Genomic DNA, 18,469 nt, shown 5'->3' on the forward strand with positions numbered 1-18,469 from the left:
AACAGGCTTTGTAAATTCGGCCTATTGTAAAAACAATTCACATTAAATATTAATGTCTCATCTGTTCCTATCATGTTTTGTTGTGCTGGTTCTAATGCCATAATTTCCTGATGATAATAAAACAATATCCCCACTGTTTGTCTCTACATAAGTCAGATGAATCGGGGATTGTGTTCTTTACATATTTTAACAAGCTGAAAAATGTCTAGCATTTCTTTTGGTGTCGGCTGTTAAATATCAACAATCAGTACAATGTGTATTTGATTGTTGTTTATTTCCATACACCTCCTCAAACAAATATTTGATATGAATGTAACACTAGCCCAATTACTTGCTGAGATGATCAAGGAAGCCTGTTCTCCTGAGACAATAAGGTTGTTCGAGTCTAATGAAATTCCATCAACTCGACTGTTTGGCTTGGATGAGCTACAAGAAACTGGTATTGGATTTTGGGGCGGAGTTTTGCAGGACTTGTTAAATCTTCACAAACATGTCTGGCTCATCGATGTAGTGCAAAAATGTGAAGGATTTATAGATGTGTTGTCTCAAGTTTTACTGGATGTTTGTAGACGTTTTGACTTTGTTGGCATTTGGTTAGATGAAATGGTGAAATAATGTGGATGCATATATACAAGAAGGAAGGAAATGTTTTATTTAACGATGCACTCAACACATTTTAATTACAGATATATAGCGTTAGACATATGGTTAAGGACCACACAGATATATATAGAGAGGAAACCCGCTGTTGCCACTTCATGGATTACTCTTTTCGATTAGCAGCAAGGGATCTTTTATATGCACCATCCCACAGACAGGATAACACATACCACGGCCTTTGATATACCAGTCATGGTGCACTGGCTGGAGTGAGAAATAGCCCAACATCCTGCCCCTATACACAAGAATTTAATTCCGAAATGTTTGAAAACTTATGAAACAGTTGTGTATATTTTAGAAGTTGTTTTAAAGAAACATAAATAAAATAACAGACATATAATCGTGTTGGAGAAAAAAAACAATCTAATACATATACAGTTAAACCTGTTCAAACAGCCACCTTTTTATTCTTCCACCTAGTAGAGGTGTGATGAACCAACAATGCATTATGGTATTGTGAAAGAAAGAAATGTTTTATTTAACGACGCACTCAACACATTTTATTTACGGTTATATGGCGTCAGACATATGGTTAAGACCACACAGAGTTTGAGAGGAAACCCGCTGTCGCCACTACATGGGCTACTCTTCCGATTAGCAGCAAGGGATCTTTTATTTGCGCTTCCCACAGGCAGGATAGCACAAACCATTGCCTTTGTTGAACCAGTTATGGATCACTGGTCGGTGCAAGTGGTTTACACCTACCCATTGAGCCTTGCGGAGCACTCACTCAGGGTTTGGAGTTGGTATCTGGATTAAAAATCCCATGCCTCAACTGGGATCTGAACCCAGTACCTACCAGCCTGTAGACCGATGGCCTACCACGATGCCACCGAGACCGATATATGGTATTGTGATGCCATACAAAGTGAGTTGGATATATTTTCAAATGAATTGCAATATAAATGGCATCTAAAAAGCACAGATGTAGTTCTTGCATACATAATAATGTATTGGGGCGGGATTTAGCTCAGTCGGTTGAGTGCTCGCTTGAGGTGCTTGCGTCGCAGGATCAAACCACCACGGTGGATGCATTCTGCTGATTGGTTTTGTTTCTCATTCCAACCAGTGCACCACAACCGGACAAAACCCGTGGTATGTGTTTTCCTGTCAGTGTGAAAGTGCATATAAAAGATCCCTTGCTGCATTAGAAAAAATGTGGCAGATTTTCCCTGACGACTACAAGTCAGAATGAACAAATGTTTGACATCCAATAGCAGATGATTAATTATTCAATGTGCTCCAGTGGTGTCGTTAAACAAAACAAACAAACTTTTTTAATAATGTATCCTCAAAACCCAGGTTTAAATATATTTTCCTACTTAAACATCTTTACAGCCTTTGCGTTGCCTGTTAATAATTATCTCACAGAACAATCAGATTCATGTTACTGTGTATGTCAATCAATACCAATGATGCTATTTTTATTGGATGATATGGCAGTGGTGACTGGGTCAACACCTATAGTCAGTCCCATCATTCTATTAAAATGTGGGGTTTTTTGTAAATAATTTCAGTTTGATTTAACGTAAGATGAAAAGTAAAAATGTTTTGGAAATAACAAAGAAATACTCGCTAGATATCATTTTCTAATGTACTTGTTCATAAAAATGGTATTCAACTGAAAGTCGTATAGTATTCTCTGTTTAATACACATGTGCTTCATATGTTTTTTATTAACTCAGCTATGTTGAAGCATGTGTTTAACAAACAGTGATACTTGTTTTGTAGGTTCCAGTAAATGATGACAGGCCATGTCTGTGAAAAGCTCAGTTATGTTGAAGCATGTGTTTAACAAACTGTGATACTTATTTTGCAGGGTCCAGTAAATGATGACAGGTCATGTCTGTGAAAAGCTCAGCTATATTGAAGCATACTGTGATACTTGTTTTGCAGGTTCCAGTAAATGATGACAGGCCATGTCTGTGAAAAGCTCAGTTATGTTGAAGCATGTGTTTAACAAACTGTGATACTTGTTTTGCAGGGTCTAGTAAATGATGACAAGCCATGTCTGTGAAAAACTCAGTTATGTTGAAGCATGTGTTTAATAAACAGTGATACTTGTTTTGTAGGGTCTAGTAAATGATGACAGGTCATGTCTGTGAAAAGCTCAGTTATGTTGAAGCATGTAACAAACTGTGATACTTATTTTGCAGGTTCCAGTAAATGATGACAGGCCATGTCTGTGAAAAACTCAGTTATGTTGAAGCATGTATTTAACAAACTGTGATACTTATTTTGCAGGGTCCAGTAAATGATGACAGGTCATGTCTGTGAAAAGCTCAGCTATGTTGAAGCATACTGTGATACTTGTTTTGCAGATTCCATTAAATGATGACAGGCCATGTCTGTGTAAAGCTCAGCTATGTTGAAGCATACTGTGATACTTGTTTTGCAGGTTCCAGTAAATGATGACAGGCCATGTCTGTGAAAAGCTCAGTTATGTTGAAGCATGTGTTTAACAAACTGTGATACTTGTTTTGCAGGTTCCAGTAAATGATGACAGGCCATGTCTGTGAAGAGCTCAGTTATGTTGAAGCATGTGTTTAATAAACAGTGATACTTGTTTTGCAGGGTCCAGTAAATGATGACAGGCCATGTCTGTGAAGAGCTCAGTTATGTTGAAGCATGTGTTTAATAAACAGTGATACTTGTTTTGCAGGTTCCAGTAAATGATGACAGGCCATGTCTGTGTAAAGCTCAGTTATGTTGAAGCATGTGTTTAATAAACAGTGATACTTGTTTTGCAGGGTCCAGTAAATGATGACAGGTCATGTCTGTGAAGAGCTCAGTTATGTTGAAGCATGTGTTTAACAAACTATGATACTTGTTTTGCAGGTTCCAGTAAATGATGACAGGCCATGTCTGTGTAAAGCTCAGTTATGTTGAAGCATGTGTTTAACAAACTATGATACTTGTTTTGTAGGTTCCAGTAAATGATGACAGGCCATGTCTGTGTAAAGGTCAGTTATGTTGAAGCATGTGTTTAACAAACTATGATACTTGTTTTGCAGGTTCCAGTAAATGATGACAGGCCATGTCTGTGTAGAGCTCAATTATGTTGAAGCATGTGTTTAACAAACTGTGATACTTGTTTTGCAGGGTCCAGTAAATGATGACAGGTCAGTCGGTGAAAAGCTCAGCTATGTTGAAGCACATGTTTAACAAACTATGATACTTGTTTTGCAGGTTCCAGTAAATGATGACAGGTCATGTCTGTGAAAAGCTCAGTTATGTTGAAGCATGTATTTAACAAACTGTGATACTTGTTTTGCAGGTTCCAGTAAATGATGACAGGCCATGTCTGTGAAAAGTTACAGCACACTGAGTGAGAAGAGTTACAAGTCACAGAGCAGCACCAACTCCAACAGCACGCGCTCGTTTGTCCCCAACAACAAGAATGTCGGCTACGGCAGCAAGTTTCACGGTAGCTCTGCCTGGTGGAGTGTGGGGGAGTACCTCAACCCCGGGCTCACCCACCAGAGTGTGGGTCTGTCCCTAGCCCACCACACCAGCGACGATGATGTCTGGGATTTGTCTGATTCCCTGGCGGATCTGTATGCGGAGTTGAATAATCGAGAACAGAAAGCAGCGAATCGGATTCCTGGAAAAGCAAATCTTGATATAAACCATAAGGTATGGTTTTTATTTACTTTGGAGAAAAATTATTTGTTCTTCTTCAGCTATTTACACCTTTATTTATGCATTCACCTTAGTTTCAAAGCCAATGTAATTTTCATGCTGGGGTGTTGTTAAACATTCATTGATTCATTCATTGATTGATTGCTTCATTGATTGCTTCATTGATCGATTCATTGATTCATTCATTCATTCTTTAGCTTTTTTAGGTATGTAACCTAGTAACAACAGTCATAGTAACATAAATTATTTGCTGGCTATCAGTTATGATATTCATGTATTTCTGTCAGATTATTGAAACACTTAACTACATACTAAAAATTTTAATTTTGAGATCAAAATAATGTTAAACTATAATTTCTTTCATTATTTTTGCTTTATTTCTATTTTATTTCCTTTAAAAAAATTGTGGTGAGGGGTATAAATATTTTGAAAGGAAAGGAATGTTTGGTGTCTAATATATGGTTATTTTGACATTTCACCAATAGAGTGAAATAGAGGATACCCATTGTTACCACATACAGTGTAGGTTATTCCAAATGAAGTAGCAAGGGATCTTGTATGTGTACTTTATCATAGACAGGATAGTACATACCATAGCCTTTGATATATCTGTTATGGGATACTGGTAGGGACAAGAAACAAATCTGAGTTCATTGATGGTGAATAGTTCTGCGACCCATCACACCTCGTAAACGCTCTACCATTAAGCTACATCTCTCCCTTTAAAACATTTTTATTAGTTCCCTACCGGTCCAACCGGAGGGGACTATAGATTTCATCTCCATCTTTCTGTCTGTCTGTCCATCTGTTCTACATATGTTTTCCAGATTTATTTTTCAGAACACCTTTAGATATTGAGCTGAAATTTTGTGCATAGGTTTATCACATATTTTTACAGATCAAGTTTGACTTTCATGACAATTTACCCATTTTTGATGGAGTTATGGCTCTTGAAAATTAGTTTTCCAGACTCTTTTTTTTCTTTTCAGAAGACTTAGATATTGAGCTGAAATTTTTTGCATAGGTTTATCACATATTTTTACAGATCAAGTTTTTCTTTCACGGTGATTTACCCTTTTTTTTTAACGGAGTTATGGCCCTTGAACTTAGGAGATGTGAAAAAAAAATGTTTCCAGATTTTTGCAATGACTGGAAATATTAAAAATTTTGTATATAACTTTATCATTTTGATATAGCTTTACAGATCAAGTTGAAGTTTCATGGTGATTTACCCACTTTTCAGAATTATGGCCCTTGAAATTAGGAGATACAAAAAATTGTTGGGCCTGGTAGGGGACATGTATTGCTTTAGCAGTACTCTCAAAATGCTTGTTATTCTTTTATTTATCGAGGCAGGACATAGCCCAGTGGTAAAGTGCTCGCCTGAAGTGCGGTCAGTCTAGAATAGATCTCCATTGATGGGCCCATTGAGCTATTTCTTAATCAAGTCAGTACACCACGACTGATATATCAAAAGCCTTGGTGTGTGCTATCCTGTCTGTGGGATGGTGCACATAAAAGATCCCTTGCTACTAATGGAAAAATATAGCGAGTTTCCTCTCTAAGACTAAATATCAAAATTACAAAATGTTTTATATCCAATAGCCGATGATTAATAAATCAATGTGCTCTAGTGGTGTAGTCAAACAATACAAACTTTTTTTTTATTATTCGTTTATTTATATTTCAGATTGATGTGAAGAACTGGATAGCAAAGGACACAAGCCATGGATTTATTCGAATATTTAACTCAGAGTCGGAGGAAAACTCTAAACTTTACCCATCCACCTTGTCGACAACAGCACAGAAGATTTGTTCCACTCTTGGAATACCGAGTAACTCGCTGCACATTCAACTGAACGGAGATATTATCCGGCGACTGGAGCCCTTCGACTGTCCCCTGGCCATTCAGAACGAGTTCCTGACAGGGATAGGATACACTGACATACTGAGGGTACAGGAAGAGGGCTCCAAGTTACATCTGTGCTTTCTCATCAGGTTCTATGCAGGTATGAACACAATGTGATACAGAAAATAGTTACATATGTAGATATATGGAATAATGTATGGCTGGGTGGATGGATGGATGGATGGATGGATGGATGGATGGATGGATGGATGGATTGGGGTGGGAAGGTGGGAAGATATGTGCTTTCTATTATAATTTTATGCTTCATAATATTGAATTTATATATAGACGGATGAATAGACAACAGAAGTATAGACAGATGAATAGACAGCAGAAGTATAGACAGATGAATAGACAGCAGAAGTATAGACAGACAAGCAGTGACAGACACACAAACAGATAAAATAATAAATATACTAAAAGATAGTGGCCTCTGTCAAAACCACATCCACATCTGTGTAATAAATTTATTTATTTTTGGTTTAGATAGCTTTACAACAGTGTTTAAATGATATTAATAACAAACTTGGTATAAAATCAATCTGGTTAAAGCTAGTGACACATTTTAAATCAAACTGATTTTCTTGCATACAGCATTACATATTACGTGACATCAAGTACTACCGTTAATTATGGAATGACATAATGCAAAGGTAGCAACCTCCTAAATGATGAAACCAATTAACCAATGAAAAGGGCACATTACCATCATGGGGACGTGTGCTAGATGGGTTTTTTTACACGGCTTTCTGGTATCTTTCTCCTGGTTGATTGAACTAGAAAAAGTAATCTGGTCTGATAAGGTGCTAATTGTGAGTTTTTACAGGTAAATGAGAACAGTTCCCCAGCCATTGTTAATCCCAGCACCTAGAGTAGAAGACTACAATTTCCTAATACAGGTTCTTTCCCAATATGATGTCATAATATAGGAATCCTTGCTCCGTTAACGGTGGATACACAGAGCATTTTTAACACTGTCCGAAATTTGCATCAATTAGATCCAACAAATAAATGTTACAGACATGTCAGTCTTCTTTGAAAACCACTGATTTGAAATCATCCTTTATCGGATGCATTTGACGGCTGACGAACGGATCCAATAAATGGATGGATATATGTGTCACTAGCTTTAGACAGTAAATATCTGGATTTAGACAGAAAAGAAAAATAATATTTAATTAACAGGTGCACTGTATGTAGTGTAGGCCTACACATGTCTGTACTTTTTAATTAAACCTTAAGTTGTTAAGTTGTCTACTTGAACTGCACTGCTGTATTTGATTTCAACAATATTTATTTCCATTCTGGGATTGGCCTGTATCAAGAGCTGTCCCTACGTATTTACATGTGCAGTATTAACACATAATTCAACATTTACACAACACTAACACAACAAAGAGAACAAGGAGACAGAAAGGACACAAACAGAAACACAGAAAATAAAAACCATGAAACACCAAGGATTGACGTATAACAAAAAGGCCTATGTTTTATTCAAGTTGTATGCGTTTTTTTAATTATAAAATAGAAAAAGATAGTAAAAATATAAGTAAATAAAATTGTTATTTTTCAATGTTATTAAGATACAGTGAAACCTCTCAAAACTGGACCCTCTTTAAACCGAAATTCCCTCAAAACTGGACATTTTTAACAGTTCTTTTTAAAAATTCGGTAAACAATGTAACCTCTCTAAACCGGATACCTCTTAAAACCAGACGTTTTACGTGGTCTCAAGGATGTCCAGTTTAGTGGGGTTTCACTGTGTATTCAAACTTCAAAAATCTATCTTTGTTTACAAAGATTTTAATGAAACATAATTATTATTATGTAAATGTTTATTTAAATTAGCTTTAGAACATGAATTACAGCAGAAGAAAAAGAAAAAATCACATAAACACTGTTAACAAGATTAAATACCAGTAAACAAGAAATTATATGTATTGTACAATGAAATGTCAAATACCTATAGCTTGGTTGCATATATCATTTCCTTTTTAATGTATTTCCGTATTTATATTTACTTAATTAAAGTTCAAGCACACTGCCCTGGGCACATATCTCAGCTATCTAGGTTGTCTAACCAGAAGATAGTGCCTAGTTGTTAATGACACACAGAAGTCGGTATAGTTGACTTATACCTACCCATTAAGCAAATAAAAGTCATTCAGGGGTGGGAAGGAAGGAAATGTTTTATTTAACGATGTACTCAACACATTTTATTTACGGTTATATAGCATCGGACATATGGTTAAGGATCACACAGATATTGAGAGAGGAAACCTGCTGTCGCCACTTCATGGGCTACTCTTTTAGATTAGCAACAATTAGGGATCTTTTATATGCCCCTTCTCATAAACAGGATAGCACATACCACAGCCTTTGATGTACCAGTCATGGTGCACTGGCTGGAGAGAAAAATAGCGCAATGGGCCCACTGACGGGGATCGATCCCAAACCAACTGCACGTCAAGTGAGCGCTTTACCACTGGGCTACGTCTTGCCCCTCAGGGGTGGGAGTCTGTTCTGACATATAAAACCCATCACTTATGAGACTTGGGCCTCAACCAGTACATGACCAAGGCCAATAGTTAACATTTCTTATTCTGCAACCACCTTTTCTATTCACAGAATATGATGATGGACAAAGCAAAGTAGCTAGTAGCAGGATCTGACTTTTGACATCACTCATGTGACGTCACATGCATCGCCTGCATTAAAAAATCACTCATTTGACAGAAATAATAGCTTTTCCCCCTAATTTTTATGGTCTGCAGGACAAAGATAATAACTAGTTAAAGACATTGGATATCTGCTTTATCCTGTTCGGGAACGAATGAGAAATCCCCCCATTCTTACCGTCACAAAATAAAGCAGATATGCAACATCATTAACTAGTTATTCTCTATTTAAAAATGTTTTTACTGAAATATACATGTATATTTTTCTAAAGAGGTTTGCTGTGAATTCAAAACTGAAAAATAAATAATAAAAGTTAAATGTAGACCTAATTATGCTCATTTATAATGACAAATTTAACAATTCAAAACTGTATAATAGATAATAAAACTTAAAGGTAGACCTAATGATGTTCATTTATAATTAGAATCAAATTTAATAATTCACTACTGTAAAATAAATAAAAGTTAACTGTAGACTTAATGGTGCTCATTTATAATGAATTTTTTTTTAATAATTCAAAACTGTAAAATAAATAAAAATTAACTGTAGACCTAATGGTGCTCATTTATAATGAAAACAAATTTAATAATTCAAAACTATAAAATAAATAATAAAACTTAATAACCTACAATGACAAACAAATTTAATATCTGCCTTTCCAATGATGCCGTTTGTCGAACATCACCATTACGCACTGTGGAGCATGACAGTTTAATAAATCATACAACTTAACTTTCACCTTTATCTCACAGGTAGATCTCTATTTTTAAACATGTTTGCTGTGAATTCAAAACTAAAAATTTTATAAAAGTTAAATGTAGACCTAATAAGGAAATGGTTTATTTAACTACGCACTCATCATGGTTATATGGTGTCAGATGTATGGCTAAGGACCACACAGATATTGAGGGAGGAAACCCACTGTCGCCACTTCATGGGCTACTCTTAGCAGCAAGGGATCTTTTATATGCACCATCCCATAGACAAGATAGCACATAGCACGGCCTTTGATGTACCAGTCGTGGTGCACTGGCTAGAGTGAGAAATAGCCCAATGGGCCCACTGACAGGGATCAATCCCAAACCGACCACGCATCAAGCAAGTGCTTTACCACTGGGCTACGTCTCGCCCAGCCGTAGACCAAATAATGCTCATTTATAATGAGAATAAAATTTAAAAATTCACTACTGTAAATTAAATAATAAAACTTAAATGTAAACCTGTTAATGCTCATTTACAATGAAAAACAAATTTAATATTTCAGAACTGTAAAATAAATTTGAAAAGTTAAATACAGACCCAATAATGGTGCTCATTTATAATGACAAACAAATTTAATATCTGCCTTTCCAATGATGCCATTTGTCGAGCATCACCATTACGCACTGTGGAGCATGACAGTTTAATAAATCATACAACTTAACTTTCAGCATTATCTCCCAGGTAGATCTCTCATGACAAACAGAAATGATGAAAATACTTTCGTCCTCTCAGCATCCATATATATGAAAATGTCATAACTTCCATCAAATCAATTTGCCAGCCATCCGTTTCCACCTGATGTACTAATCAGTGCTGGGTTCAGTTACCAAGGAATGTTTTTTCTCTCCCATCAACATGAAGAACATTCAAAAGATAAGTTTACTGATGCATAAGAATTTATTTCTTTGTAAATGGTCGCCATTAGCATACTCATGAAAGCCGAGAGAACAAACAATACAATTTCTTTTCTAAATATAATTCAAAAGATGTAATTTAGTGAAGGGATAAAAAATTATTTTATTTTTGTATTATTTTCTCAAAATGGCTGCTATTAAACACCTTAGTGGAAGTCAGACGAATGACAGTGAAAAGTGTGACTAAATGGAATTCCGTTCCCACTCATTTAAAGTTATTAGAGTAAGGAATGCTTTGTAATTTCGTATTTCTGAATGGAGCAGCTAGCTTTTGAGACTGGGATATTGTTATCTATATTGGGAGCGACATTTATATTGACATAAAATGTCAATGGGTGTGAGTTATCTAAGGATGGTTTCTTTGTTAGGCAACCAATGCACCTGTCATGCTAGAAGGCCATATTTAACAATGATTTGATAAATTTACCTATTATGGTCATAAATGTTTTCATACTTCCTTGAAGAGATGCATGTACAAGATGCATTTGAATAATCTTTAAAATATTTTATTGTAGAAAAATCATGAAAAAGTACCTTTACTATTTGATGCCATTTAGTACATTTCTGTCATGTATCTCTATAATTTAGTTTTGGTGGCTGTATTTGAAAAAGCTTCCGTGCAATGTGTTTTTAATTTTATAGTTTTAATAGTAATAAAGCAAATTTGCCAAATAATGAAATATATCCATATGATTTTTTAAATTACACCAGAGATCTTCCATTTTTGGTGTAATTTAGTTTTTTTTACTACACCACTAGAGCACATTGATTTATTAATCATCAGCTACTGGATGTCAAACATTTTGTAATTTTGACATATAGTCTTAGACAGGAAATCCACGATATGTTTTCATTAGTAGCAAGGGATCTTTCATATGCACCATTCCATAGACAGGATAGCACATACCACGGCCTTTGACATACCAGTCGTGGTGCACTGGCTGGAACAAGAAATAGCCCAGTGGGCCCACGAACAGGGTTCGATCCCAGACCGACTGCACATCAATCGAGTGCTTTACTACTAGGCTATTTCTCGCCCCTTTTTGTTTATGGCCATGCAGTAAAAAGTATACTCTTTACATCTTAAAACATAATGAACTTAATTAATACTTTCAGCAGGAACTTGCCTTTATGCAGCCTAAATAGAACTCCTTTAATATGATATGTACTGGTTCAACAGTTTTCTTCCCCCTTCATTTGTGCCTGGGAGAAGGCATACTAAACAATGTTTTGATAGTTAGTATATAGAACATCGGTTTTCCTGCCAAAAACCCTTTCAAATCTTTTGACCAGATTATTTGAATTTGTGTCAAATATGGCCCTACTACAAATTGCAGGCCTTTCAAAATTGTGAGAGCGATATACATGTAGTTTCGTTTGCGAGTTGCTCTCGTACGTATTATTTGCGTAACCAAGTTTTCATTCGTGCACTGAATTTATGACATCATTTATATGTTCATGATGGGTTACCTAAAAACGAACTGGGTCACCTGAATTTGTTTTAGAGTAACCCATAAATATGCTTTACACAGCTGTTAAGTTCTCCGAGGCCTGATACTGTAATGTGTTTCTTGTTTTGTTTTATTTTTTATTTTATAAGGTTAACAAAATGTTGAACTTCCCAAGTCATGTGCAATTTTTATTTGGATTTGAATAACTTAAAACCAGTACAGATAGCACTCACTGTTTATTGAGATTATCCCTTCTGAATTGTAATCACCAGAATTCGAAAATTACTGGTAATTTTTTAAACACATTGTATAAATGAAAACAAAATTATTATTTGGCTGGATGCATTATTTTATTTGTCAACTTTCTTGTCATACCACTCTATAGACATGTTAAGTTAAATAAAATTCATTTTTTAAACACATTGCATAAATTAAAACAAAATTTATTATTTCGTTGGCTGTATTATTTTATTTGTCAACTTCCTTCACCAAATAAACTTCAAGTTTGTCATACCACCCTACAAACATGTTAAGTTAAATAATTAAATTCATTTTTTAAACACATTGCATCAATGAAAACACATTTATTATTTGGCTGGCTGTATTATTTTATTTGTTAACTTCCTTCACAAACTAAACTTCAAGTTGTTCATACCACCCAACAGACGTGTTAAGTTAAATAATGAAATTTCATTGCATATCAAAAAGGCCATTGAAATGGTATGCAACAAGACATCCTGTTTGCTCCAGTTCCCATGAACAGGTTTTTATATCTGGCCCAAATTACCCACACTGCTTTTGTGTTTTAGAAACATGAGTCTCATTTAAGTAACTTACACTGCCTACATGGGATTTTATTTCATGTCCTTGCTATCCATTCCTTGAATTCATTCCAAAAACATGTTGACATTAAAATATAAACTGTAAGCTTTAATTGACTACTTGAAGATTATACCAATACAAAAAGTTCAACAGAGCCTGAAGTATTGTAAAGGAACAATCTGACTAAAGACAAATCAACATATTATTTTAATCATAGTCTATCAGGTGTCAGATATATAGCAGAACAATTTACGGTCTAGAACATGACCTGGGCACATTCCTCTGTCTAGGATCATGATTAATGGTTAGTTTAGGTGGAAAGAAAAGAATGAACAGAAGTATTTGTTAAACAATATATCAGAACATATTCAAAAACCTGCTGCCCAAAAGGTAATATCATTTGAGTTATTGTGATCCAGCTGGTGGAAAATACCACACAGAATATTCATTGCTCTTTATGGCACAGACTTCCAACATTCTTTGTATATCCTATAAACATAAGTGTACAAGATGAGTTTGGGGGACAGTTGGGGGATGGGTAACAACAACCCCATCAGTGCTGGAGCAAATATTTGAATTAAGGCTAAAACGATGGAGACATTCAAGCAAAAGGAGCTAACCTGAAATCTTTTCACCATGTATTTCCATCATTCTACTCACAATATTAGTTATAATTCATGTAAAAATGTGTAGTGATTAATTTACAACCGTATATAGCTATTTAGTATTAATGCTAATATAAATATTGTTATCCTGATTCCAGCATTTTTGTTTAATTTGGGCAAAAAATCAGCCTCCCCCATCCCCCTACAAAAATAGGATCCCATATACAACATAAATGTATAATAATACATGTATAACAACTTGTCTTTAATAATATTCTTAATCCTTATTAATTTCCTCCTTTTTGCATTTAATTTTAGTCGAAGTTTTCAAAGTTTGTAGTTCATAGTTATAACAATTTGTACTTTTATATACACCTACAAATTTCATAGCAGTTCATTTCTTATGGTTAGTTTGTGACAGTCCAAGATAAACACTTCCTTTCAGTTAACATATTGCTGTAAACCGACAATCTACACACTGTGGCACGTAATTTCCATTCTTTTCATGTTTAAAAATACATCATGAATGGCACTTTTGTCAGGGTGTAAACTCTGTGTACTGCAAGGCATATGTATCCTGTTTATATTTATAAATGCACTCTAATTTATGTTTGGTCGTGAGATTGGGGAAGTAGCACGTATGGGTAATTTAGATGTAATCCGATTCACGGTTCATTGAGAAATGTGCGATACAAATCAGATTTTTTTATGATCTGTATTGATACGTTTGTATTGCATTACTGTTGAAAAGTGTTTACGGAATATGGGTCACCAGATTTAGATTTTGCCACGAAGAAAGTTGACCCATGCAGTTGAGTTCAACAAACTATACTTAACATTTAATTATATGTTCAGTTGGTGCTCACTTGAGGTGAGTGGTGGGACGTAGCCCAGTGGTAAAGCGTTCGCTTGATGAGCGGTCGGTCTAGGATCGATCCCCATCGGTGGACCAATTGGGCTATTTCTCGTTCCAACCAGTGCTCCACAACTGGTGTAACAAAAAGGCCATGGTATGTACTATCCTGTCTGTGGGGTGGTGCATATAAAAGATCCCTTGCTGCTAATCGAAAAGAATAACCCATGGAGTGGAGACAGCAGGTTTCCTCTCTCTATATCTATGTGGTCCATAACCATATGTATGACGCCATATAACTGTAAATAAAATGTGTGGAGTGCATCATTGAATAAAACATTTTCTTCCTTCCTTCCTTCATTTGAGGTGCTTTGATTGTAGGATCGAACCCCCTCAGTGGCTCATTCTCTGGGTTTATTCCCCCTCATCCCAAACAGTGTATATTAAAGGTCAAGGTATGTGCCGTCCTGTCTGAGAGAAAATGTATATAAAATATCCCTTGTTACTAATAGAAAAAATATAGCAGGTTTCCTGTAAGACTATCTGTCAGAATTATTGTTCATTCGAAAGAAAGAAATATTTTATTTAACGATGCACTCAACACATTTTATTTACGGTTATATGGCGTCAGACATATGGTTAAAGACCACACAGATTTTGAGAGGAAACCCGCTGTCGCCACTATATGGGCTACTCTTCCGATTAGCAGCAAGGGATCTTTTATTTGCGCTTCCCACAGGCAGGATAGCACAAACCATGGCCTTTGTTGAACCAGTTATGGATCACTGGTCGGTGCAAGTGGTTTACACCTACCCATTGAGCCTTGCGGAGCACTCACTCATGGTTTGGAGTCGGTATCTGGATTAAAAATCCCATGCCTCGACTGGGATCCGAACCCAGTATCTACCAGCCTGTAGACTGATGGCCTACCACGACGCCACCGAGGCCGGTATATTGTCCATTCGCTGATGATTAACAGATCAATGTTATTCACTGGTGTGGGTAAAAAAAATACCTTTGTGTTGAAACCTGTATAAAGAACCCTTTGTTGTGAACCCAACCTTGGTGGTTTGGTGGCTTGTCACTGGCCTTGGTGGCATTGTGGTTAAGCCATCGGACACAAGGCTGGTAGGTACAGGGTTTGCAGCCCGGTACCGGCTCTCACCCAGAGCAAGTTTTAATGACTCAGTGGGTAGGTGTAAGGCCACTACACCCTCTTCTGTCTCACTAACCACTAACAATTAACAGCTAACCCACTGTCCTGGACAAACAACCCAGATAGATAAGGTGTGTGCCCAGAACACTGTGCTTGAACCTTGGTTGGATATAAGCATGAAAATAAGTTGAAATGAAATGAATGGTGGCTTGTCAACTTTAAGGCAAGAAAAGAATGAGTTCATATCCTAGAACTGGATTTCATCAAGTCAGGGTCGGGACGTAGCCCAGTGGTAAAGAGCTTGCCTGATACATCCTCACTCTAGGATCGATCCCTGTCAGTGGACCCATTGTGCTATTTCTTGTTCCAGCCATACATCATGACTGGTATACCAAAGACCATGGTATGTGCCATCCTGTCTGTGTTACTAATGGAAAAGTCCTGTCCTGGATGGAGGAGCTGACAGAAGTCAACACGTGTGGCCATGACAGGCGTGCGCTACAACAGCTTGCTCTGAATGTACACGTTAAACCCTTTGACCATAAATAGCAAAATGTGATGCGTTTCCTCTCTATATGTCAGAATTACCAAATGTTTTATATCCAATAGCCAATGATTAATAAATCAATGTCCTCTAGTGGTGTCGTTAAACAAAACAAACTTTAAACACACTTTTTTCATCAAGCTAAGTTTTAATGGTTCTGTGGAGAGGTGTAAACCCATTACATTGACTTGTCTCTCACTGAAACTGGAGGTGATACGTAGCTAAGTTTTAATGGTTCTGTGGAGAGGTGTAAACCCATTACATTGACTTGTCTCTCACTGAAACTAGAGGTGATACGTAGCTAAGTTTTAATGGTTCTGTGGAGAGGTGTAAACCCATTACATTGACTTGTCTCTCACTGAAACTAGAGGTGATACGTAGCTAAGTTTTAATGGTTCTGTGGAGAGGTGCAAGCCAATTACATTGACTTGTCTCTCACTGAAACTAGAGGTGATACGTAGCTAAGTTTTAATGGTTCTGTGGAGAGGTGCAAACCCATTACATTGACTTGTCTCTCACTGAAACTAGAGGTGATACGTAGCTAAGTTTTAATGGTTCTGTGGAGAGGTGCAAGCCCATTACATTGACTTGTCTCTCACTGAAACTAGAGGTGATACGTAGCTAAGTTTTAATGGTTCTGTGGAGAGGTGCAAACCCATTACATTGACTTGTCTCTCACTGAAACTAGAGGTGATACGTAGCTAAGTTTTAATGGTTCTGTGGAGAGGTGCAAGCCCATTACATTGACTTGTCTCTCACTGAAACTAGAGGTGATATGTAGCTAAGTTTTAATGGTTCTGTGGAGAGGTGCAAGCCCATTACATTGACTTGTCTCTCACTGAAACTAGAAGTGATACGTAGCTAAGTTTTATTGGTTTTGTGGAGAGGTGTAAGCCCATTACATTGACTTATCTCTTACTGAAATTGGAGGTGATTCATAGCTCAGTGGTATGGCACTCGCTTGATGCGCGATCGGTCTGGGATCGATACCCGTCGGTGGCCCTATTGGGCTATTTCTTATTCCAGCCAGTACACCACGACTGGTATATCAAAGGCCATGGTATGTGTTATCCTGTCTGTGGGATGGTGCATATAAAAGATCCCTTGCTACTAATCGAAAAGAGTAGCCCGTGAAATGGCGACAGCAGGTTTCCTCTCTCAATATCTGTGTGGTCCTTATCCATATGTCCAACACCATACAATCTAATTAAAATTAGCTCCACAATTACATGTGGATCTAACACCAGCCAGTTGGAGCTCATGTCCACCAATCAAAACCTTACTTGCAGAATCATGCCAGTGATTTAAAAATAATTTGAAAACATTCCGAATTATCCTGGGGGTATACGACATGTTTCGTGTGAATTAAGAAATGCCTTAAAACATGTTTTATTTTATAAAATAAATATTTTGTAATGTAAAACTGAAGACTGATTTAGTTGTTTATTTTTTTTTATAAATAAATAAATAGTTTTTAATGTAGAATTGAAGACTGATAACCCATCCCGTACGTATTGGTATGGTTCTCTGTACTGCGGCCACTAAAATAGACTCGCCCGATATTTTTAGAATTTGTATGCTCCCAAATAACGTTATAAAAGGCGAAGTGTGATTGGTCAGTATTTAAATTATTATTTACAGACAAAATGTTACCTGGACATTGGGGACTAAGCAGTGTTGTTAGTTTTAAATCACTGGCAAGATTCTGCAAGTAAGGTTTTGATTGGTGGACATGAGCTCCAACTGGCTGGTGTTAGATCTACATGTAATTGTGGAGCTAATTTTAATTAGATTGAACACCATATAACCAAAAATAAAATGGGTTGAGTACGTCATTAAATAAAACATTTGGGGAGGTGAAAAACTGCTATGCTTACTTGTTCATCTGTATCTCACTAGTTAACCATACAGTTCATGATAATTACGATGTGTGCACAGAACACTATAATTGAATTTTAATTGGATATATGCACAAAAAGTAATGGAAACAAAGTGAAATAAGTGAAATGAGCAATCTACAAAGATGCTCTCACAATATCGAATTTTTTTGGACCCACCAGTGTGTCTGTTAGCATCAGATGTACTGTAATTATTTGATTTTGTTCTGTTGGTGATGAATATTAAAAACCAGGGTCATACAGTAAAGTACTCTTATAAGAAACTAGAAGGGACCATGATAGTTAGTTCATTATAGCAGTAGTTCGTTATACACATTTGTACAAGTTGGTTATTAATGTGTAGGGAGATAAAATGGAACTTTACAATCAGTTCGTTCTAAGCATTTTCGTTATAAGTGTACTTTACAGTACTTATATATTACATCATAATTTTTTTTTTTTAAATGATAATTTTAGTTTACATGTACCATTTTCATTTATGTGGAAAAAATCCTATAATATTATCTCTGTGTCCCGATTCCGTTTAACTGCCCCCTTGTTATTTTAGGCTGGGTACAGCCCTGAAAACAACATC

At 36.2% G+C, this 18,469-nt stretch overlaps 1 protein-coding gene across 2 annotated transcripts in view; it reads left to right on the forward strand.

The window, feature by feature from the left end:
• LOC121388293 (PH domain leucine-rich repeat-containing protein phosphatase 2-like) overlaps positions 1-18,469 on the forward strand; it is a 72,078-nt gene that overhangs the window by 26,638 nt on the left and 26,971 nt on the right. For both annotated transcript variants that reach the window (XM_041519576.1, XM_041519577.1), the window contains exons 2-3: positions 3,938-4,296; positions 5,993-6,311. In XM_041519576.1, coding sequence (XP_041375510.1) covers positions 3,961-4,296; positions 5,993-6,311 — 655 coding nt within the window. In that variant the 5' untranslated portion in view covers positions 3,938-3,960. The remainder of the gene's footprint in view (positions 1-3,937; positions 4,297-5,992; positions 6,312-18,469) is intronic.

The sequence above is a fragment of the Gigantopelta aegis genome, chromosome 14 (genome assembly GCF_016097555.1).
Source record: "Gigantopelta aegis isolate Gae_Host chromosome 14, Gae_host_genome, whole genome shotgun sequence".
NCBI lineage: Eukaryota > Metazoa > Mollusca > Gastropoda > Neomphalida > Peltospiridae > Gigantopelta > Gigantopelta aegis.